The 23937-nt window shown below is 38.0% G+C and overlaps 1 protein-coding gene across 3 annotated transcripts in view; it reads left to right on the top strand.

Annotated features, from left to right (window-relative positions):
• INO80 (INO80 complex ATPase subunit) overlaps positions 1–23937 on the top strand; it is a 64683-nt gene that overhangs the window by 8286 nt on the left and 32460 nt on the right. For all 3 annotated transcript variants that reach the window (XM_064424671.1, XM_064424670.1, XM_064424672.1), the window contains 21 exons: positions 1168–1334; positions 1434–1501; positions 3582–3743; positions 5480–5600; positions 6839–7053; positions 8036–8089; positions 9549–9752; positions 10928–11123; positions 11317–11384; positions 11704–11913; positions 12480–12560; positions 13697–13792; positions 16336–16395; positions 16986–17128; positions 18203–18287; positions 18793–18910; positions 19289–19374; positions 20333–20500; positions 20935–21068; positions 21865–21932; positions 23034–23127. In XM_064424671.1, the coding sequence (XP_064280741.1) occupies positions 1168–1334; positions 1434–1501; positions 3582–3743; positions 5480–5600; positions 6839–7053; positions 8036–8089; positions 9549–9752; positions 10928–11123; positions 11317–11384; positions 11704–11913; positions 12480–12560; positions 13697–13792; positions 16336–16395; positions 16986–17128; positions 18203–18287; positions 18793–18910; positions 19289–19374; positions 20333–20500; positions 20935–21068; positions 21865–21932; positions 23034–23127 (2598 nt within the window). The remainder of the gene's footprint in view (positions 1–1167; positions 1335–1433; positions 1502–3581; positions 3744–5479; positions 5601–6838; positions 7054–8035; positions 8090–9548; positions 9753–10927; positions 11124–11316; positions 11385–11703; positions 11914–12479; positions 12561–13696; positions 13793–16335; positions 16396–16985; positions 17129–18202; positions 18288–18792; positions 18911–19288; positions 19375–20332; positions 20501–20934; positions 21069–21864; positions 21933–23033; positions 23128–23937) is intronic.

A 23937-nucleotide genomic window follows, 5' to 3' on the forward strand; every position in this document is an offset into this window, starting at 1 on the left:
AGTGACTTGTTCATTAGAAACTCTTCTGCTTTAAAGGAGGAGAGGTCGCTTGGATTGCTCGGCCTAGAGAAGAGGAAATCTAAAAAATACTATTAAATTTAATAATAAATCTAAATTATCATAAATAATAAAGCATTAGCTTTGAGTTCTGAGACAAAGCTTTTCTGATTTCTTCTCTCTGGTGACCACTGACAGGATCTGAAGCAATGGCATGAAGTTTTGTTAGGGTGGGATATTAGGGAAAGGTTCTCTGTCCAGAGGGTTGTTGGGCACTGGAACAGCCTCCCCAGGGAAGTGGTCACAGCACTGACAGAGTTCAAGAAGCATTTGAACAACACTCTCAGGCACATGGTGTGATTCTTGGGGACTTTCCTGTGCAGGGCCAGGAGTTGGACTTAAAGATTTTTGTGTCTCCCTTCCAACTTGCGATATTCTATGATTGTATAAAAGATTTTGGACTGTGCTTCTCTCAGTTCATAGTGATAATACAGTGTGCTACCAGCCCATATACAAATTAGTACAAAGTTTTAAAGCTTTTTTTTGTAGCAGAGTGGCCAAAACTTTCTTTGTCTGCAAAAAGTAGAATGAGGAAGTCCTAAGTAGATTTTCAGGGACACTTACAGCCTTTAGTCATAAAGAAAATTGAAAGACTTGGTCAGATGCAGAATTCGTGTAAGTTGTAACAATGAGGCATCATCAATGTGTGTTTCTGTCCCAAAACAATTAATTATGTAATTTCATCAGTGTTTCGGTATTGCTTAGTTACAGAACTGCTAATGGAATGGGCAACAGATAACAGATATATTTATAAGCATGTATTAAGACCCACAAAAGGATTAGAAAAGGTATATCTGCTATTCTTACATGTCCTAATGAGTATGACAGTATTGTGCTTTGGTTTGACTTGCATAGTTCATGTTTCTAAAACTACACACCTAGTTAAAGACTGGAGGTGCAGGTTGATAACATAGCCAGGCTGATCTCATGATTAACTATTGCTAAGGGCTTAATGGGAAATTATTAACAGTAATATTTCTAATGTGTAAAATTATATCTGAAGCAGTTCAATTCTCAAACCTTTAGACAAATGCCCTTATGTAAGAAAGCTGGATGGGTATCTCCTCTTTTGAATATTTTCCTGTCACTGTATTATGGATCTTCTTACAGTGATGAAAGTGAAGATGGATTGGATGACAATCCTTTGCTGCCTCAGTCTGGGGATCCCCTGATGCAAGTTAAGGAAGAGCCTCCAGACTCCTTGCTTGGAGAGTCTTCTGGAGCAGGGAATTCTGGGATGCTGAACACACATTCCCTGAATGGAGTACTCCAGCCAGGTAGGCATGTGCTAGGTTGAATCTGCTTTCTTTGGGTTAGTCTGGAAAAGCATTATTTCTTAAGAACTTTTTTTTTTTTTTTTTTTTTTTTGTAAACAGAACCAAAGTCTGAAAAAGGGAGCTTGTATAATTTTTCCAAACTGAAGAAAAGCAGAAAGTGGCTGAAGGTAAGAATGTTGGAAAGAAATGCAGCTATTGTGGGATCTGTGAGTAGTTACCCACCTAGCCATTCTCAGTCATTTACCAGCAGTCCTGGCTAACCAGGCAGGTCCCAGTTGACTGAAAGTTTGCAAACATGATGACTATTTACCAGAAAAGCTGGCAGGAGAGCCTAGGGAACTACAGAACTGTCAGCCTGTCCTTGGTGCTCTGTGAAAGGTTATGGAGCAGATCATCTTGAGTGTCATCACACAGCATATGCAAGATAACCAGGGGGTCAGGCCCAGCTGACATGGGTTTATGAAAGTTGGGTCCTGCTTGACCAACCTGATCATATTCTGTGACAAGGTGACCTGCCTAATGGATGAAGGAAAGGCTGTGGATGTCTGTCTAGACTTCACTAAAGCCTTTGACACCATCTCCCACAGCATGCTTCTTGACAAGGTGGCTGCTCACGTTTGGATGGGTGCATGTTTACCAGGTGAAAAACTGTGTGCATGGCTGGGCCCAGAGAGTGGTGGTGCCTGGAGTTCCATCCAGCTGGTGGCCAGCTCCAGTGGTGATCCCCAGGGCTCAGTATCAGGCCTGGTCCTGTTTACTGTCTTTGTCAGTGATCTGACTGAAGTGATCAAATATACCCACAGTTACTTGCAGACAAGTTGGGTGGCAGTGTTGCTCTGCTGGAGGGCAGGAAGGCTCTGCAGAAGCATCTGGACAGGCTGGATCATGGGCCAAGGCCAATTGCATAAGGTTCAACAAAGTGAATGTCTTGCACTTGGGTGACAGCAGCCCCATGCAGCACTGCAGGCTGGGGAAAACGTGGCTGTAAGGCTGCCCAGCAGAAAAGGACCTGGAGGTGCTGGTGAGCAGCAGCTAAACATGATCCAGCAGTGTCCAGGTGGCCAAGAAGGCCGATGGCATCCTGGCCTGTATCAGCAACAGTGTGGCCAGCAGGACCAGGGCAGTGATTGACCCCCTGTACTTGGTGTCCTGGTAAAGCCACACATTGAACCCTGTGTCCAGTTTGGGCCTCTCACTGAGAAATACACTGAGTTCCTGGAGCATGTCCAGGGAAGGGCAATGGAGCTGGGGAAGGCTCTGGATCACAAGTCTTAGGAGGAGCAGCTGAGGGAGCTGGGGGGATTAAGCCTGGAGAAAAGGAGGTTTGGGGGGGACTCCCTGAAGGGAGATTATAGTGAGGTGAGGATGAGTCTTCTCTCCAAAGTAACAAGCAATAGGGCAAGAGAAATGGCCTCAAGTTGTGTGCCAGGGGAGGTTTAGATTGTGTATTAGTAAAACTTTCTTCGCTGGGAAGGATGGTCAGGCTGCCCAGGGAAGTTTTGGAATCACCATCCCTGGAGGTGTCCAAAAGGCATGTGGATGTGGCACATGGGAATGCAGTTTAGTGGTGGAATTGGCAGTTAGTTTACATTCAGAATCTGAATTAATTTTAGTACACTGTCCAGATTAAACTAATCTGTTTTAAAATTTATTAAATGGAGATTTGGGACTCGACTAAAAATTTATTTTTAAGTTGAACTCAGTACAAGGTCTCAGTGAGGATGGCAGAAGAGAGCAGAATGGTGGCTTTATGCTGTCTTTGCATTTTCACTGTAGCAATCTCAAGTTAGCAAAAACATGTTGCCAAGAGGTGGAACAAAAGCCGGACTTGCAGGAACCATGCAGGTAGAAGTGGTAGAATAGAGGGACAAACTGCAAATGGGGTAGGGAAGCACCTGCAAATGACACATCACAAAATACCCCTGCTGTTATCCTTGATTTTCTCACTGCAGCTTTTCTGAGACCACAAACAGACCAAGTGGACTAAAATTATTTAACTATCACAAACTAACAGAAAACTACTTTCCTCCAAATCAGAAAATGTGTATTGAATTCACTGCTATACAGGTCTGCTCCTCAGAAAACTATTTTCTATGAGTCATTTTAGATGGACACTTTGTTAGTGCTCGTTGTTGGGTGAGGTCCACACCCCTTTATTAGGTAAGTGCTCTAGAGTGCTTTGCATAAATAAACAATTTAGCATAGGGATTTGGGATTGTTAAATTAGTTCCCATTTATTCTTGTTAGAGTATCCTTCTGAGTGATGATTCCAGTGACACAGATTCACCAAGTGATGAGGATGGAGATGAGGAAGAAGAATTTTCTCTTTCAAGGGAGGAACTTCACGATATGCTGCGATTACACAAGTATAAGAAATTGCATCAAAGTAAATATAGCAAAGACAAAGAGGTAAAAAGTCAAAATTTTTATGTTGTCTTGATTTTTATTCTTTCCTTTAACTGCATTGTTTTAACTGCTCTTATGTTTTTACCAAAACTCATAATTTTGTGAACTGGAAAATACACTGTTTGGTAGACAGTAACTGTCCAACAGCACTTTCAGACAAGGGTTATTGAATCAGTTACATACATAGAATGAAAGATGCTGTGAATCTGTCAGTAATATATGTAATTAGTACTGGCACATTTTATATATAGTTTTCACAGTGCTCTGTCCCAGTCACTAGAGCAAATACTGAGTGTTAAAATGCAAGATTTGGATGATACATATGCAATGTAGATGAAAGTGGAGATGCTGCGAGTTAAATTTTAATGCAGGTAGTAACTGCTATTCAAGTGTATTTATATCATCATTGAAGTGATGACTAGTAAGGTGATGTTTACAATCTTGAAAGCAAGTGCCTAGTTTACTACCTTGTCATTTTCTGTCATGATTTGAGGTTTTACTTGACTCTTTTTCTTTCTTTTTACTTTTTTTTGTTTATTTTGGATTTTCTTTTGATATTCTCTTTCTTTCCCTTAGAAGAAAATAGTCTGCTGCATTTTTGCATTTTTCTTAATAGTACGCCAAATTCCATGGCTGCTTTGATTCTAATAATGTGTTTCTTCAAATTATAAGGGCTTTTGCAGAAATGTTCACTACTGATTTGAACTGCAGCAGAAAGTCTTAGATGAAAGAGGTTATCCTATTCTGTTATCTGAGAATGTGTCTGAAGTTAAAATTTGTCTTCCTGTTTTATATTCTTTTCAAATCTCTCCAGAAGAGCGAAGAAATATTTTCCCACACAAGTCTTTGCTTCCCTCTACTTCTTCCTTTTGTTTACTTGTGAAGCTCTGAACCAATATTATGTTAACTTCTTGAAATATTGCATAGCTGCATAAATATTCATACACCGTATTTTTACACTGGTCATAGTTTTGTTAGATTTTACACAAATACTTATTCCCAGACTTGTAAGAAATAATACCCAGCGAAAGTAACCAGTGAGTGTATAGTTAGATCAGCAGTACACAGTTATGGAGGGAGAGGATCATATATCAGAAAAGTTTGTTTTCAAAAATCTTCTATTAATTTAAAAGTATGCTTAGGTTTTAATTAGTTAATTTCTGAGCAGTGCTGCCTTTAATTTGCCTGTTTATGTGGGGGTTTCTTCTCTGCTTCATTTGAATAGTGCTGGAAATATACCAGCATTTTTCATAATTTAGAGGGAAAAATGCTGCGGCAGCTGTATTTTTACTTGACAATCTGAGTGTTCAAGTTTTTTTTCCTTGTGGAAGTCTTTTAAATGCCTTTTCTTTAAACCTGTCCTTTTACATCCTTTGGAATGATAAAGTAGAATATGTATGTAATTTAGGAATGCAGGCAAAACAAATGTTAGGTCCATAATTGGAACTCTTCATGTCATGTGTAGTCTTGCTGGGCAGCACCTGTATGGAAAAGACAGAGCAGTGTGTTTTGAAAGTGCATCCTTCCCTGGGTGCCCTTCCCTCTTTTTAACCAGGTGGGCTCGGTTCCCAGTGCAGAACTTGGAGGCCGCCCCTGGCAGCAGTGGTTTCACTTCAGACACTCTGATAGTTGGTAACAAATGCAGATATGGAGAAGTGCATGCTTCCTGATCTCTTCTGTGTGTTCAGGATCTGAGCTTGTCTAGGGGCTGTCTCTTACCTGCTCACTCTCCCCTTCAGCTGCAGCAGTACCAGTACTACAGCGCGGGGCTGCTCTCTACCTACGACCCCTACTACGAGCAGCAGCGCCACCTGCTAGGGCCCAAGAAAAAGAAGTTTAAAGAAGAGAAGAAAATAAAAGGTAAAGTCACTAACCTCATGCTTTTAAATGTCTGCTGTGGTTTAACTTCTGTCCTATGTTGTTTCCTTTGATTAAACATAACATAGATGTTCAAAACTTGTGGGTTTTGCAGGGAAATACCAAGTTCTGGCAAAGAAAAATGTCTTCAGAAAATATTGTGCTTTATTGTCTGGCTTCTAGAAAGCTAGGGTGGAAAAAAGGTGTGTGACTGGAGAGTTCATGGCTTAAGATTTTCTTTGTGGACATTATTCAGTAGTTTGGAATCCATAAACATCGTTTCATATCATGGTCCATTTATTCAAGAGTATTTTGAAAACATAACAGGTCCTTGAAAAGTTTAAAAGCTTATCCAGTACCTGCTGCAGTTATTCTTCAATATGTAGTTTTAGTGATCAGGAAGTTACAGAGGCTGAGTGTTTTCTGAAAAACAGAGGGAACTTGGAGTTGATGTTTGATGTCAGTTGCAATAGAATTATATCTCTGACATAACAGCTGGAGTTTCTGAGATGCACATTTTCCAGGAAGTACAGTTTCCTTTCTTGTTTGGGCTGGCAGTAATTGTAAATCTGTAAGGAAGCAGAAAAGGCTATGAGCTGTCAGTGTAAGGTGAACTCTCTTAATCTAGGGACTTAAGGTTGAGCTGTGTTTTAAAGGGGTTATTTCAGGCTGGCTTCCATTCTATTTGCAAGTTCGTTTAACTGTGGTGGGTTTTTTCTCCATTAACATTGCAGCATCCATAATTTTGCATACAGTGAACATTTTTAATATCTCATACTTGTATCCATTTCCTCTGAAAGCTAGTGTGACATGATGATGTGCCAATCTGTTTCAATGCAGTCTTCTCTTTGCTGAGAAGTTTGCTTTGGGACTTATTGTACCAAGTGATAATGTTGTTACCTTTAAAAGTCTTACCTTTACATATCTTTAAGTAGAATTTTGCTGCAAAGCAAGAAACATGCACCAAATCCGAGACATTTTAATTCTCAAGGCATGTTTCCCTGGATGGAAGTAATTGCATTTCACCCCTCTATTAGACAGAAAAATCTTTTCATTGTAAAGTACTGAGGAAATATCTAATAGTATAAATTAATTGTACCAGAATTGGGAAACATTGATAAGTTTTGCTTTTTTGTTGGTTCCACATATAAATTGACTAGAAGAATTTACTCAAGAAAGGTGCCTGATTAAATGTGCCCCAAAAATAGAAATGTATTTTTATGATTGTTGTCGCCATGCAGGCAAGTTGAAAAAAGTAAAGAAAAAGAGGAGACGGGACGAAGAACTCTCTTCAGAGGAGTCACCACGACGCCACCATCACCAGACCAAAGTTTTTGCCAAGTTTTCCCACGATACACCACCACCTGGGTCCAAGAAAAAGCATTTGTCTATCGAGCAACTTAATGCACGTCGGCGCAAAGTGTGGCTTAGCATTGTTAAGAAGGAGTTGCCAAAGGTGAGCTTGGCTAAAGGCAGTAGATCAGTGATGATAAAAGAAAGTGAAATAGCAAATTGACTTAGTGGGGACTTGACACTTAGAAAAACTGAGTAAAGTAAGACCTGATTTTTTTGGTTGTTAGTGACCTAACTGGAATTCTGTAATCTGTAAGAAACAAGTAGTTGAAATATCACCAGTGGTACCTGAACAGATCATGCAGTGCTTTGGCGTGGCTGTTCAGCCCTCTGCAATGAAAAGTGCAGTAAGCTCTAGCAGGTACTCACACTGATCTACACGATGGCAGTACAGAGCAAACCACGATCTAGGTTTACAGTAGAGTTCAGAAAAGGGGTGTTTCAGTCACAGCATCTGTGTTATTCAAACCTTACCTCAGAAACAGCACCTTTGAAACAGAAGGCTGAGTTCACTATTGCAGTTTTCTGAGATGGTCAGAGTGGACCTTAGAACCTGCTTTTTGAAGCTCACAGTTAGCAGACTTTGAATTCTAGGAAGTTACAACAAGTCATGACTGTATCATCCTTTATGGACTTAAAAGCCAAACAAAGGATATGTGCAGTGAGAGAGACCATATTTTTCCAAAAGATGAATTTTGATCATGTGAAGAACATAGGATCTACAGGAATTGTTCATCTTTGGAAAACAGTGGAAAATATTGTTTGCCTGAGTGATGAAAATGGAATGGAATAATTACTACTGCTTTGCAACAGTAATAATTAAAGAAACAGCTGTGAAAAAGGAGGAGGTGTTTTGCATGCTTCCTTCAGGATTTGGAATATATTTATGTATGCCTTCAGTAATTTTGGGATGAAAAGGTGTTTCAGTCAAAATGAAGAATACTTACAGTACCTATTCTCAATTATACAGTAGAGTACATGGCTGAAGTTGGTATATGCACCTGCTGAAGACTAGACAATGATTTTTTAAAAATACTGTGAAGCCATTACCCTTTAACTAATTTACAGATTATGCTCTTTTACAGGCATACAAACAGAAAGCTTCAGCCCGTAACCTCTTCCTAACCAACAGCAAAAAGGTAGGTGGTGTTTAGTTTCATACTGTTCCTTGTACTGGGTGTAATAAGCAAGCTGTAACCTCTCTATGTTTCTTCTTTTTCTTACAATGCTGACTATACTAGCAGGGCAGTATAGGAGAAAGCACTGTATACAAGTAATTGTGATTTATTATAAGGCTTTTCATTTTTTAGTTGTGTTGTTTTGTCTTGTTTCATAAGCAACAGATGAAACAAGCAACATTAGTTCCTTTCATGAGATCTTTCTGGCTTTTGAAAGATTTAGTTTGTACATTTTAGATTTACTAATCTTTGATACTGTACATTAGTGGCTTTGGTACACTTTGATTTTTGAGTTGCCCATCTATCCACTACTTAAAATTTGCTGGTTTTAAGCATTCTGATTGAAATCAAAGGGGCTCTTGGAATATTAAGTACTTTAACTTAGATAAATATGTTGAGGACCTGAGATTAAAAATAGAGCAGTTTTCAACATAAGTGATTGCAAAAGCAATCCATCTTCTCATCAGAGTCTTCTCTGAGAATTGGCATTGTTTCTACCAAGAGAACTTTGCTTACAAACACTGGGTAATGGCTTTCTGAGCACTTTTCAAGGGTTATGCTCAAATGTCTGATTCATTTATATGACTAATGATGGAAAGGTAATCAAGAATATGACTGAGAATGGTTAGAGACAAGGTGATGTAGGAAATTTTCTGTTCTGTATATACATTGTCAAGAAAGGGAGCATTTTCTATGTAAGGAATGCAGAAAATGGGACTTACTTGTATGTTTAAGAAACTTGGCCAGTAGAATTTACATTTTTTAAAATTCCACTTTTTTGGCCTTAATTTTGTTTTATAATTTGAAATCTGTATGTTAGAATTGTTGTGCAGATTTTAGTGGAAGGAAAAACTGTCACAAACTAAAAAACCCAGCTGTTTTGATGTTATTATAATGGCATCAAATTATTTCTATTTGAACAAAAATATTATGTTTTCTTATGCTTTATGAAATAGTAGCAAAACTGTAGAATGCTCCCTCACTTTTCTGTGTATTAATGTGAATAGAACTGTGTTCCACCAATACTGCTATTGCAGTATTCTTAACTATATTCTTATTGAAAAGTGAAAAAATAACCCCAGAAAAGTGTCTATAAATAGGTGAGTAAGAGCTGTAAGTAAGCCTTGAATTTTGTTCTTCTGAGTCCCTTTCAAGGACCTATCCATCAGATCAGTCTTTTAAGTATTATGCCATGCTGAAACTGTCTTCAGATTTTTGTCTTCTCTGCCATCTCAGAATTTTTTTGGAAGATTGCATTCTCTCATGCCATTTCAGAAGCATTGCTGCTGAGTGAAGTATCACAGTTTTATCTCTTTTGAAGTATCAGACTTGGTTATAATTAAATCTGATACTGTTTATTGTTGACTTTCTTTACAATCTGCCCATTTTACCACTGTTCCCAAATCTTATTTCCTTCTAGCTGGCCCACCAGTGCATGAGGGAGGTCCGTAGAGCTGCTATCCAAGCCCAGAAAAACTGTAAGGAAACCCTACCACGAGCACGTCGTCTCACCAAGGAGATGCTTCTCTATTGGAAAAAGTATGAAAAAGTGGAGAAAGAGCATCGGAAACGAGCTGAGAAGGAGGCTCTGGAGCAACGCAAGCTGGATGAGGAGATGAGAGAGGTACAGCAAAATCACAGATTGCTGATACTTAATGTGCTGAGGGGACACAGAAGTGACTGGATAATTTCTAAATCCAAGCCTTGAAATTCAGTTATTTCTTCTGTTTTGGTGCTATTCCACATGTTTTTTCTGCGGTCTTGTTTTTATTTATGTAATTATTCTAATGTTAGCAAGAGGTGATTAAAAAACCCTTCAAATTGCATAAGTTCTTTATACTTGAGTGAAATTGAGGAAGGAATCAGAGAAGCTGTGCATGTCTCACAGACATACAAAGCTCAGTGTTGGTAAGGGCCAACATTTTGTAATGGTTTGTACATCTTTCTAGATCCAGAAGGGAAGACACTTTTTCATTGACACTGAATTTTTTTGTCCTGTTATTTTTTCCCCTGATGCTGTAAGATTATTCTGTCATGTATGTACAAGACACAGAATTTTTCTGTGCTTGCTTTTTTTTGTTGGCCAACTGACAACTTCTTGAACTCTATTACAGAGTGAAAGGGATTGAATTCAAGAGAGTTGCCTTGTAAAAGCTCTCTAGTGAAGCTTGTATTTGTCATGTTCCACTCATTCTTGCAAATTCATTAACATTTGGTAAAGTTTTCTGCTGGCTTAGATAAATAGACAAATTTTAACTTTTGCATTTTCTGCCAAAGCCTAAGGGTGAGCAGAGCTTCTGCAATGACTTGCTGAATGCTGAGTAATGATAATATCTCAACTGTGTTACCTATTGATGTACTCATGTATACTACCATAATTCCCTCTACTAATAAGTAACAGAATGTGGGAATGAGGTCCCCATGAAAGCATTTCTTAACTGCTGAGTTCCTTTACTATAGACCACTAAAGTTATGCTAATTTTTGTTGATGTTTTAATTTTTCAGTGTAAACAAAACTTTTAAACTTTCTTTTATTAGATTATGGTGGTTTTTGTCATGATTACTGAATTTAAAAAAATTGATTTACAACATTTTTATATTTTTGTATTTATGGAGTTGGTCAATGTTTTTATGTGCAACTAATGTAGCACTTCACAAGGTGTGCTTAACATAATCTAGATAGATTGGTTGTTGATACATTATTAGATGATTTTTTTTTTTGTTTAATTATATTTTTAACATTGAACTCTTGTCCTGTCTCTTTTTCCCCTTTGTTTTTGGTAAATGCTCTTCTCTTAGGCTAAGAGACAGCAGCGAAAACTGAACTTCCTGATCACACAAACTGAATTGTATGCCCATTTTATGAGTCGGAAACGAGATATTGGCCATGATGGGATACAGGAGGAAATCCTGCGCAAACTGGAAGACAGCTCTACCCAAAGGCAGATTGATATTGGTGGAGGAGTGGTGGTCAACATCACCCAAGAAGATTATGGTAAGTGATTCATCTACAGTCCTTTCCTTGCACTCTTTTGAAATCTATTGTACTCTGTGTGTTATTGTGCAAACATAACAATTTCAAGCACAACATCCTTCTCTGCAAGAAGGACTGCTGCAATTATTGGAATTTATCTGTGTGTTTGGGTGGTTACTGTTGCAGAGCTCTAATATGGGTATGGTATTTTCAGATAGCAACTATTACAAGGCCCAAGCTCTGAAGAATGCTGAGGATGCTTACCAGATTCATCAAGCCCGGGTATGTTTTTTTTTGATCCATGAAGTAGAAGAGCAAGCAAAGTAATTGGCAGAGGCCACAGTACCAGGATCTTTCATAACAGCCAAGTCAAATAGATTTATCTAGGGGCCAGATTTGAATTTAATTCCCTTGACACATTTCGTGTGAAACAAATAGAAAACCAGAGTATAAGGATTTGGGCTATAGGAACAGGCTCGTTTAATCTTCATTTCTGGCGAGTATCATGTCTTAATGTGAGTTGTAAAGCCTTTTACACTCCAGTTTCTTGATAGATTAATATATTCACCATCTTATGCATTACCTTCCTTTTCCTGTTCAGACCAGGTCATTTGATGAAGATGCAAAGGAGAGCCGGGCAGCTGCTTTACGGGCTGCTAACAAGTCCGGGACTGGGTTTGGAGAGAGCTACAGTTTAGCAAACCCATCTATCCGAGCAGGAGAAGATATTCCACAGCCTACCATTTTCAATGGAAAACTGAAAGCTTATCAACTGAAAGGCATGAATTGGCTGGCCAACCTATATGAGCAGGTATATTAGTACATCTTGCAAATTTTTATAACTTCTGGGATTATTTAAGTCATTAGAATAAAGTTGGCAAAAAAATATACTGTTGTTAAAAATAGACTGGGTATAGTTGATCTTTAACATATTTGTTATGTACTAGGTAGGCCACCAGTACCAGTGTTCTTTATTATTTAGAACATAACAGCTTTGAAGAGGGCTTTGAGTTCAGTATACTTTGTGTGGTTTATGGAACTGTTTATCACTTAGATCATACATGGAAGAAACTTTTCCTGCTTGGAGTTGCATACTGTTTCAGGCTTGGGTCAGCAGATAAACTGCAGGCAGTCTTGTCCTTGTGAGTGTGCCCAGGTCACAATGGGATCATGAAGTGCAGAGAGGCTTAGGGGAAAAATTTGATTGAGAGATGAATGAAATACAGTTGGGATCTCAGGAGCAGATGCAAGAGATTATAAAGTTTCAGAGTTGTTACAGTGTGGCTGTTCCCCCTTAATTCAGTAGCACTGTTCTGCCAGTTCTTTGTAGATTATAAAGTAGTAAAGTGAAGGTGTTAATTTATGTATCTTTTGCAGGGCATCAATGGAATTCTGGCAGATGAAATGGGTCTGGGTAAAACAGTACAAAGTATTGCTCTCCTTGCACATCTGGCTGAGGTAGGTGGATTATAGCTTGTTCCTGGGTAGTATGCTTGATAGAAGATGCATAATTTTCACATGTTGGAAATGAATTTTGGATTATGAACCTTAAATGTCTTAAAGGGTATTTTATACATTATTGTCATGTGGAGCCATTGAAATAGTTATAAATATGTATGTATGTCAGTTTTTATTTATATAGAGTTTTCATTTATTCACAGAGTAAAATCTTGTAATTTGCACTGAATGTAAAAGTCTCAGGAGAGAACAAGTTGCACACTTGATGGTTCACTAAGTTTTACAGATCAAAGTGCTCAGTTCTGAGCTTCATGGCAATTAGCATTAATTTCCATATTCCAGTGGGGTTTTTTAGGAAGCATAGCGATTCTTCTGTGCCAGGGCAGACAAACAAAACAGAATTAGCAACAGGAGCTTACTTCTTAATGCAGAAATAGATACATTTATTTAAAAATAATAACGGTCTTGATTGCAACCCAGTCACTTACCCTAAACAGGAGATGTCAATGAAGTGATACTAGAAGCAAAATTAGCTGCACTAGTGACCACGTGACAATTGTGTGCATTTCTTTATGTTACTGGTACTGTTGGCCAAAATACTGTAAAGGTGTGCAGAGCTGAAGATTCTTGAGCTCATGGAAGGAGTAACAAGATGAGCTTGTCTTTCCGTGACACTGCACCTTGAGGTTTTTGGAAGGTTACACAGGGCTTTGTTCTTCTACCTCTCTCCCTTATGAGGGCCAGCTTGTGACTGCTAATAGATTAATGGATCAACTCAGTTTTTCACCAGAGAGCACTGTAATTTGTGATGTGGCAGAACAAAGTTATCAACGTGACCTCAAGTTCTTTTCAAAATGAGAGGGGCTGTTAGTAACATGCAGGTGGCAACTCTCAGAAACAAAGGAGTTTGTTCTGAGAAGAACTTAGATGTTATGAAATAAGTTTTGGTTAAACGTTAGATCTGCTCTGTTTGATTTTCTATCACCCTGCTGTGCTGGTAGAGTTTTGCTTTTTTGCATACAGTTTCCTCTCATGTAGCCACTGTCATTTAGTAGATTTAAAGCCATACCAAACCATGTCTTTACCACCTCCCTTCAATTTTTTTTAAAATTTAATTTTTTATGTGTGTTTTCCAGAGAGAGAACATCTGGGGACCTTTTTTAATAATTTCACCTGCCTCTACTCTGAACAACTGGCACCAGGAGTTTGCCAGATTTGTACCTAAATTTAAGGTAATAAGCATGTCCAAGAAAGTTCTTTCTGTTTCCTCGAGAGCAAACTATTTTGTTCTCCTAACTTCTGTATCACATCTGGGTGATTACTGAATATGAAACTCTGTTATGAGCCTGTTTCTGGTATTTTTTTCTATCATCCTGTTTTTTTTTTCTGAAGTGTTTAGTTACTTAGGGCTTAAAAATTTTCTGACCTTATTCACATAATTTTCATTTTGCACCAACTTAAAGACACCTCAGTAAGGAACTGTAGTAGGTCCACAAGTGGATGCATAATTTTAATGTGTGGGCCTGGCAGCAGAACCAAGAATTATATACCATGTTTTATGTAATGTCTTTGGGGTTAGAGTTGTGTTTTCAGTCATTTATATGAATTTGAGTCAGATAAAGATTGTATGTGAACAAACACTGAACAGATAAGAGGGAAGCAAAATACAGTTATTACAGAAAAATAGAAGAACTATGAACATGAAGTTAATAATCAAGAAAAAGCAGAGAAGTGAAGCACAAATAGATAAGAACAAAAAGATTTGAAAGAGAACAAATTGAGTTTTTCAGGAATATTGTGAATGTGAAAACATAGTAAACAGTAAATTAGAAAGCAAGGAACCATCAGTTACTGAAAAACAAGCTGTCTCCCAGTGGAAAACGTTGGAGTGTTGCAAACGAAAATTTGAAAAGAAATGTGTACTACTAAAACAGTGTTGTAACTTCAGAATTCAGGATAGACAGTGTCAGAAGCTTGCAGTTATATCTGCAAAGAGGAGCAGATCATAATTTAAGTATTTGGGTTGTTAACATAATAACCTTTGATATATAGAAGTATTGGTTGGGTTTTTTTGAAACAACAGATTTTCCTTTTTACAGAAAACAGTAGAAGACACCTAGTTGTGAGTAACCAGTGTACCAGTATCATCAGGCTAATTGTTGGAATGTCTTGGCTACTTAAAAAAGCATGAGGAAAAACTTTGAATGTATTACTATAAGTCATACTTGATTTTTTGATCTGGGGCAGGGCAAAATTAAAAGACTTAACTTTTACCAAATAGCTTGCTTTGGAGATCCTGATGAGACTGTACATTGGTTGTGGTGTTGTTTAGTTTGAGGTATCTGAATGAGAAGTTGTGCCAGAGCATAGTTCAATACTGGATTATTCAGTGACTTGTATTTTGCAATAAATTGGCATTACCGAGCCTTTAAAGCAACTTATGAAGAAATTCAAACAGTTGTGTTATTGAAGAGGTATTCAAAAGGGAAAAAACAGCCAATACAACCTAAAAATAATCCATTCATGTCTTTTCATAGCCCAAAATAATAGGAGCTCTTGATTAAAAAACTTGAGAGCTGTTGGCCATTCTATCTGCTTTGTCTCACTTCCTTTGATCTATTCATTGTATAGAATAGAGAAGCAACTGTTTATGCTTTCTCCTTCTCAGGAATGAAATACAGCAAATGCTTGAAAAATGCAGTCAGGATGCTTGTGAAAACATAGTTTTCTCTTTTTTGACTTAAACACCAAACTGTTTATATCATTCTATAGCTGTTCTTTGGCAGGCTGGTCTTATTGCATGCTGATGTTTACCTCATCCATTATTTTAAAAATAAGTTTTCTAAACTTACTGTCACATGTTTACAACTTCAGTCAATTTTTCAACCAGTTTTGTTTCTTCCTCTAATCATCCAGAAGTGTGCAGTCAGTTCTGCTTGTAGTAAATCACAGTGAATTTATGTCCATTGCAGAATATGTAAACTAAAATACAAATAGCTTTTTGATCAGTCTGGTTGTTTTACAAACAGAACAGTAGGAAGACTATTCAGTTAAAGGCTTTTGGAACCTGTTAGTTGAAGTTGTAAGACTTGTCACCACCTCAGAAAGCAGCATTTTTCCTCCTCCCAAACCTCCCATCTTAGCTGACTGTAAGTATTCCACCAGGCAGGAGGTGGCAGCACAGTGTTATTAACCAGGGGCAGGAGTCAGTGCTGTGCAAAGGTCTGAGTAATGGGACCCATGCAGTTTTGAACTGTAGATAGTTTAACAGCTGTCTCTGGCAGTAGTGCTTGTTTTTGAAATTCTTATATTAAGTATATCCAGGCCAGACATTTTAACTTCATGGCAGGTTTTTGGGGTCAGTCCTGAAATAGAAAACCAGCAGGACTAGGAGGTTGCTAAACAGGCGACAAGCCTTCTAGTCCTCTAGCTTTAACTATAGCAGTTGAGTGCTGATCTCATTCTGCCATAAGCAAAGTATAATTTTTAATTTTTAGCAAAACCTGACTAGAAGGTTTGTGCTAAATGCTAATGGGCATTTTTAGATTCTCAGCATTGCTTGATCAGGCCAAGTTGCTTGATGCCTTTTCCTGGAATGCTCTTTTTCAAAGTATCTTTAAATGCTTTCTGATTTTTCTCAATGATAAAAAGATGATTGCCCTTTTTGTTGTTTTGGGGAAAGAAGTATGTCATTTTGTAGACTACAGAATACAAAATTACAGAGCTGGTGTCATTATTTGAAAATAATGTCTTTATATTTTTTTTATTGTTTCAGGTGCTACCTTATTGGGGAAATCCCCATGACAGAAAGGTGATAAGAAAGTTCTGGAGTCAGGTAATACCAGCATGAACATGTACTTTGGCTGTCTTTCTGTGTGCAGAGTAGACCAGAAACTGTTGCTACACGTCAGCAAACTAAACTAATGTGGATGCAGAGTCTCTTAATTCCTGTAGTAGCATTTTCATTAAGATAATGAGGTGGAAGATTTCTCTTGTCCTGAAAAACAATACTGTACAGGGCAATTCAATGTGGTGTGGGGTTCAGATGAAGAACTAGAGCTCTGTAAATAAAGCAGGAAGTTTCAGTGTCAAGGACTGTTTATTCTGTTTGAGTAACCTAACACGGGATGCCCCAATGCAGAATCCCTGCAGTTCTGTCAAGACTGTTATTATTTAACAGTAGTATTTTGTAGGGCTCAGTATCCAGGTCTTGTCTTGCATGTCAAGAAGTGTCTGAAATTGTTCAAGGGCTGAAGTCCAGGTCCACTAGTTGAGTAACTGTAATATAATTAATTTTACAAGTCAGATGTGGTAAATGTGGTACTAGTAATGAGAAGATTGTAAAACAGGAGTCTGAAATTACAGTGAACTTTTGACAATGTACTTACATTCTGTGGACATTTGTTTCTCCTTTTGTGGTTGTAGAAGACGTTGTATACTCAGGATGCTCCTTTCCACGTGGTAATTACCAGTTACCAGCTGGTAGTGCAGGATGTGAAGTATTTCCAGCGAGTGAAGTGGCAGTATATGGTGCTGGATGAAGCACAAGCACTCAAGAGTAGCTCCAGGTAATAAACTAACTGGAAACAAAATCTTTTTTGTGGATCAGCCTTTCTGAAGAGTATCAAGAAAGCATCAAGAGAACATAAATTGATAGGAGTTAAAATTGACACACATAAGACCCCTTAAATATCTAACCTAGTTAAATATCTATATGTCTCTCTGACACTGGATAGATCCATTAGGTTTTTTGCATTTAGATTTTCCAAATATGTAAAATGTAATTAAAGGTAGCTCTGGAGCAGAAACTTGTACAGAGCACAGGACAGTTAAACAAAACAGTGTGACATGCTGTTCACTTTCCCTCCTGACTACTCACAGAATTCTGCCTGGTGAATGGTCTGTAGTCTTTAGCTTATATTGCTTATTTTGGCTCCATTAAATGCATTATTTTGATCCTTATTCAATGGCACTTCCAGACATGAATGAAGGTCAGAACCCCATGAGCACTGTTGGCTGCAGTAAAGCCCAATCTGTGTTATGAAACTCTATGCCAGAAATTTTTGTTTGTTTTCAAGTAATGGATTTGTCCGTCTTTATTTCTGTAATTGCTTTCCCATAACCTTTGTCCAAGTTGCCACTGTACACAGTAAGCTGAGGACACTGCTTTAGATGCAGGCTCATTCTGACCAAAGTTTGTCTCTTCAGCATTCTTGGGAAACCACCCCTTGAAGAGGATTTTAATGTATAGCTCAGCACTCCTGCCACAGTAGCCTATACACTTCCTCTAGTAAAGTGTGAAAAATACACAACATTCTCATTCAAAGTACCTGTCTCTTTTGGAAAGTTTATTATTCTGATCATGAGACTTTATTAGTAAGCATTTGTTTTAAAAATGAGTAAAAAAGATACTTACAAAAATAAAATAAATTACACTCTTGAATTTTTTTTTAATTGGAAAAAGGCTATTTCGTTCTGTAGTTGTCTTTTGAAAGACTGGGGAACAGCTGTAATAATTTTTCTAGTGACTTCCAAAGATCGTTTGGGAAACTCACTGGAAACAATTTGCCTTAAAATACCTTATGTTTCATATCATTCTACAGTTTTCTCTAGAAATGATTTTTCTTGCTTTTATTCATCAGTGTTCGTTGGAAGATTCTACTACAGTTCCAGTGTCGAAACAGATTGTTGTTGACTGGGACCCCAATCCAGAACACAATGGCTGAGGTATTTGGGAGCTCAAAAGTGTGGATTTTTCTTTATAACAATAATACATACTTAATATATGTAAACATGGAAAAAGAGAAATCTGTTCTATTTGTGTGGTTGCGGGATCATGCTTGTAGCAAACCACTGTCAAACAAACATGGGATCAGCCCTGGGAGGGAAAACTAAGGAAACTTGCCACGCATTTAAATAAAACTAAAGATATTTGAGGTAATACTTAGATTACAGGATGAAATCTAATGCTCGTGACTTTGACTTTTGTTGGCTGAGGTAATTAGACTGTGTTTGTCACTGCTTTCTAATGGGGTTCGGTTAAGTTGATACCTGTGGGATTGTGGGGGAGGCAGGAAGAGAATGCAGCGGGGATTTTGTTTAATTTTGCCATGTCTCATGATCTAGTGAAGTGATTTTGCTTATAAAGAGCTGCAAGATTTTGGGATCCCCAATTACCTTGTCCACAGTAGGATGACTTTTGCTAATGTGGTGTTTTCTCCTCTCCTTTTAGCTGTGGGCCCTGCTGCATTTTATTATGCCAACACTGTTTGATTCCCATGAAGAGTTCAATGAGTGGTTTTCTAAGGACATAGAGAGCCATGCAGAGAACAAATCTGCTATTGATGAGAGTGAGTGCAGTGTGTAACCACTATAATTTTTATATTAAGAATCTGTTGCCTTTTTGAACTAATAATGACTAAATTTTCTATGAGATGTAGCATCTAAAACAGAGGATGCATAATGAGATTGGAACAGTACTGGATTGCTATTGATAGTTTATGTTGAAGTTTCTGTTTCTGACTGTCATATAGTATGTGTAATGAATAGAAAAACAGCGTAGCACAGCAGTCATTTTAAAAAGAAAAATCAACAGAGAAATAACTCTATGTTGTAAGAACTCACATGGGGGGAAGTGGCTGAGCAATTAGGGACTTAATTTGTCATAAAACACCATATAATTTTCTTTTTGATGAAGTAGTTTTTCTTTCCCCTTCCCTTTATTTCAGACCAGCTATCCCGCTTGCACATGATCCTGAAGCCTTTCATGTTGAGAAGAATCAAGAAGGATGTGGAAAATGAACTGTCAGATAAGGTGAGAAAAAGTATTTGTCTGGAATGGGTATTACAGCTCTGTTCTCTGATCTGGTTTTTGCAAACTTGTTTGTCAGTCTGCATACCTGAAATTTGACTGTAGATTTCTCTTCAACCTTCACCTTCTTGCACCACATCCCAGTAATGTCATTAGATGAGAATATAACTTGAGAACTTCTAATTAACAAACATTTTTCTTGGGAAAGCATTTTGTTACCAGTTAAAAATCAAATATCTTCAATCCTGGTTAAGTTGACAGAAGTATCCCTAATGGCAGTGAAGGAGATTGATACATCAATTACTAGGTGATAAACATTTCCAGTTGCCTTTGTGAATGATTTGGCATGGATGTAGGATTTTTTTTTGCTTGCCTGTACAGAGAGATACATAATGGCAGCATCATGCTCTTTTCTCTTGCCAGTCTCTTAATTTCACATTGATGTTAGCAATACTGGATGATCTTGTGGTCAACAGTCCCCAGGTTGAGAGACATTGGCTGAGAGACATCTGGTTTGTTCTTATGTGCTTATTAATTTCAGTGGACTTCCCACAGACGCTGTTGTTGTGCAATGCACCCATCACTGCTGTGGGTCCTGACACTCTTTAGCACAGCTCTAAGTGGGGAACTGTGGGATGGTGGAATTGAAGTCAGATTATAAACTGATCAGCTGCAGGTGTGATGTCAGCTTCTTAAGAATCCCGTGTGTTTACTCAGTTGTGTTCATCTACTTTTAAAGGTCTGTCTCCTACATCATTACACAAGCCTTCAAAACACACCTATCAGTTAAGTCCTTTCCAGGTTAGATCCTGAAATGCACATCTGAATGCAACTGCCTATAAATTTCATTTTTTGAGAAAGTTATGTTTTCCTCAAGGTGTGTTTCAACTTTACGTACACTAATGTTTTCATCCTTCATTTTAGAGAAAGAAATGGCTAAATCTTCATTATCATTTTGCAGATTGAAATTCTTATGTACTGCCAGCAGACAAGTCGACAGAAGCTCTTGTACCAAGCTCTGAAAAACAAAATCTCTATTGATGACCTCTTGCAATCATCAATGGGCACTACTCAGCAAGCACAGACCACCACTAGCAGTCTCATGAATCTAGTCATGCAGTTCAGGAAGGTAAGGCTATTTTAAATAATTTTTGAAAAGTATGATCGTTGATTAGCATTAAATTAAGGTGTGGCTTCTAGAAAACACCATATTGAAAAAAATAGGCAATCAATTCAGTTGTGTTTCAGATGCAGTGTAGCATTGATGTTGGGTGAAGAAAAGCTTTAGCCCTATGATGCATGCATCTGCTAACTGGTTTGGTTTACAAAGGTTGGTTTGGTTGAAGGAAGCCATTCACTCGGGAAGAAGAGACAATAGCTGTTATATGAATAGCAAAAGATATGATGCCATGTTCAGATTTGAGCAGATACACTAAAATAGCCATTCAATATTAAGCAGTACTAAAGTTTCACTGATCATTGGTCATGGCTGATTTGGGATGTAGATGCTACATTGGACTAAGTTAATTCCTCTCAGCTTTTGACATGCTCTCTGTCTTACAGGTGTGCAATCACCCAGAGCTGTTTGAGCGACAAGAAACTTGGTCTCCATTTCACATCTCCCTAAAGCCATACCAGATTTCCAAGTTCATCTACCGTCATGGACAGATCAGGGTCTTTAACCACTCACGGGACAGGCAAGTCTATTCCCATTCCTACCTAGTTTAGCATATTTAGTATTATTACTTACACTTATTTTTATAAATGCTAATTATAGCTCCCTTACCTGGTGTACTTAAATGATGTTGGCTGAGCAGTCAATTTCCTTTTAGTCATTCAGCTGTTAAACATCTGATACAGGCACTCTTCTTGGTGGAATCCTAATCTCAGAATATCCCTTTGATTGAGTAAGAAAGCCAGGAAAAGGAATCTAGAGTTGTTGATGATGTGTAGTAGAAGTAAGCTTTCAAAGATCCTTGAAACAACAAAAAAGCTGTACCTGATTTCCCTTCAGTGCGTTTTCTCCTGCAAGAAAGCTGTCAGTATCTGTCTGTTGCAACATGGTATAAGGTGAGCATCTGCTAGTGCCTTGACAGCTTTTAATGCTCACCTTGGATGAGGAGAATCTGCCCAAGTGCAGTTGGCTATTTTCTGCAACCGTGGCAGTTCTGGATTTTTTCTTCATTCAGTTATGAGAAGTGCTGAGGGAAGAGATGAGAGAGGCATGTATGAAGACAAGATCAGCTTTTCTAGACATGTAATGCAGTTCCAACACAACAATGGTGTGTCTCATAGGCAAATTAACAGCAGTGCCTGTGGACTGATGGCACTTTCCTTCTACTGCTGTCCAGTTCCAGATATTCAGAGTGCTAAAATACTTACCATGAAGAAATGAATGGCTACTCTGTATCTTCTGCTGATTGTGTGATTGAGCATGTTATGTGTTAAGACCTTCTTATGGATGTTGTTTTGTTTTATTCCTTTCATTTTCAGGTGGTTACGGGTTTTACTTTCACCATTTGCACCAGACCACATCCAGCAGTCTCTCTTCCACAGGAAGGGTAGGTTTTCAGTCCTGGGAAGCAAGTTGGATTTTAATGTATCTTCTTCTCCAGGGGAAGGACTGAGAGGCCAGATTAATTAGTTCTCTGAGATAATCTGGTCAAAATTTACTAGAATTTTGTCAGTGTTTGTATATATATTTCATTTTCTCAGAGAGGAAAGGATGTCAAGCAGCTGGAAGAATCTGTGGATAACTTGTCATTTAGTTACTGCTTAATCTTAGTGCAGTATCTTAATTCAGTATGTCTTGTTTCAACTTGCTTCAAGAGATTAGTGCTGCCTTTTTAGTCTAATGACTTTGTCACAGATTCAATTCTAAAAAATCTTGGATTCATTTCAGTACATGCTTTGTTGTATCTTAAACTGCCAACTTACTTTCAACTAGAAACTAGATGAGATGCAAGTGACCCAGAATCTTATCAATGAGCAAAAACCCCAGAAAAGCTGCTGATATTGACAGATACAATTTATTATAGATGATTGAATATTTTTCCTACAAGAGCTAATTAGATCACTCAGCTACTGAGGTGGGAAAATCTGCAGAAGTATAAAGCAAGAGAGATACTGGCTGCATTACTATGCTGAAATCTGTTAGCATGGACCTCCTCAGCTGGGGTTTGGGCTGTGCAGTGCACACAGGTGGGCCTGCAAGGCTTTTCTCTATCAATACCTGCAGCTCCTTCTAACCCATTTGACTTCCTGGGTGAGAGAGAGCATGTGAGACAGGCATCCTGAGGTATCTATGTCAGCTGCCTGGAAGATACTTGTTCAAATTTGCAAATATGCACTCTGCCTACTGATTCTTAATAAGTGAAACAAATGTTCGCTGCACTTGGGCCTAGAATGTATTTTTCTTTCTTGGTAAGAGCCCTTCTCTTGCCCACAGTGGAAGATGAACTGGAATGTGGAGTCTGACAACAGAGATTAAAATTGAATTTTCAGTATTTCTAAAAGATCTAGGTTAAATTAGAATCTCCTATTTTACTCAAATTTGTCATGTGTCATAGAATGTGTGTCTTGAATTGATGAAGTAAATTTAGTTTTCACCTAGGAGCGTCTGTGAAATGTGTTGGTCTAACTTCAGTATTTCTGTGACCTAGGCATCAATGAAGAAAGCTGTTTTTCTTTCCTCCGGTTTATTGATGTCTCTCCAGCAGAAATGGCAAACCTTATGAATCAGGGACATTTAGCCAGGTAAGGACAACTTTTTTTTTTTTCCCTCTTTTAGTAATTACAGAAAAAGTACAGATGATGTCAGTCATTCCTCTCTAAACCTGCATTTTTTATGCCTCCTAATATTATAATTTCTCTATCATTAGCTAATACTAGAACAGCTTCTAGAGTGTTCCTCCAGGTACAGGGCACCATTATGCAATGCAGTTTTTGTTACAAAGAGTTGACATTGTAAATATGCAGGATGGTCAAAGGGCAAAAGGAGAGTTTACTTAGGGTCATGCAGCAGGTTGCTGGTGTTATCAAGTGCAAAATCCAGACTTTGGAAGGCCAGTTCAGTGCAGTTCTTGCCGGTTGCACTTGAGTGTATGTTTTAAACACACGTGGAATAAGCTTGTGCTGTGGTAGTTGTTCTTCAGCCCTGAGCCATACTTTCCACATCTTGTCATTAATGTGAAATGTAATTCTGAGGCATAGGCTTTGAACTGTGGATTTATAGCATCAACTGTATTATCTTGAAAGGAGAGGTGATCTTTTAACTTATAGTGTAGTCTGAAAGGACTCTGAGTCAAGTTAATAGGGACTGTAAAAAATCTTAGACTAAAAGTGTTTAGTATTAAATAGAGATGTTCTGCTTTAGGGCTTTTTAAGTGTAATATTATTTTTTTGTTCTGGTTATTTTGAATTACTGTTTCTTGACTGCACTTCAGTAACATAAATTAGATTTCTTTTGATGTGTCTCAGTGGTATTTATGATAAATTCTGCATCCATTATACATGTTGTTATAAATAATTTATATGTAATTTACAGAGAAGTGGGTACAATTTTAA

The sequence above is a fragment of the Passer domesticus genome, chromosome 6 (assembly GCF_036417665.1).
Source record: "Passer domesticus isolate bPasDom1 chromosome 6, bPasDom1.hap1, whole genome shotgun sequence".
In the NCBI taxonomy this organism is placed as follows: Eukaryota; Metazoa; Chordata; class Aves; order Passeriformes; family Passeridae; genus Passer; species Passer domesticus.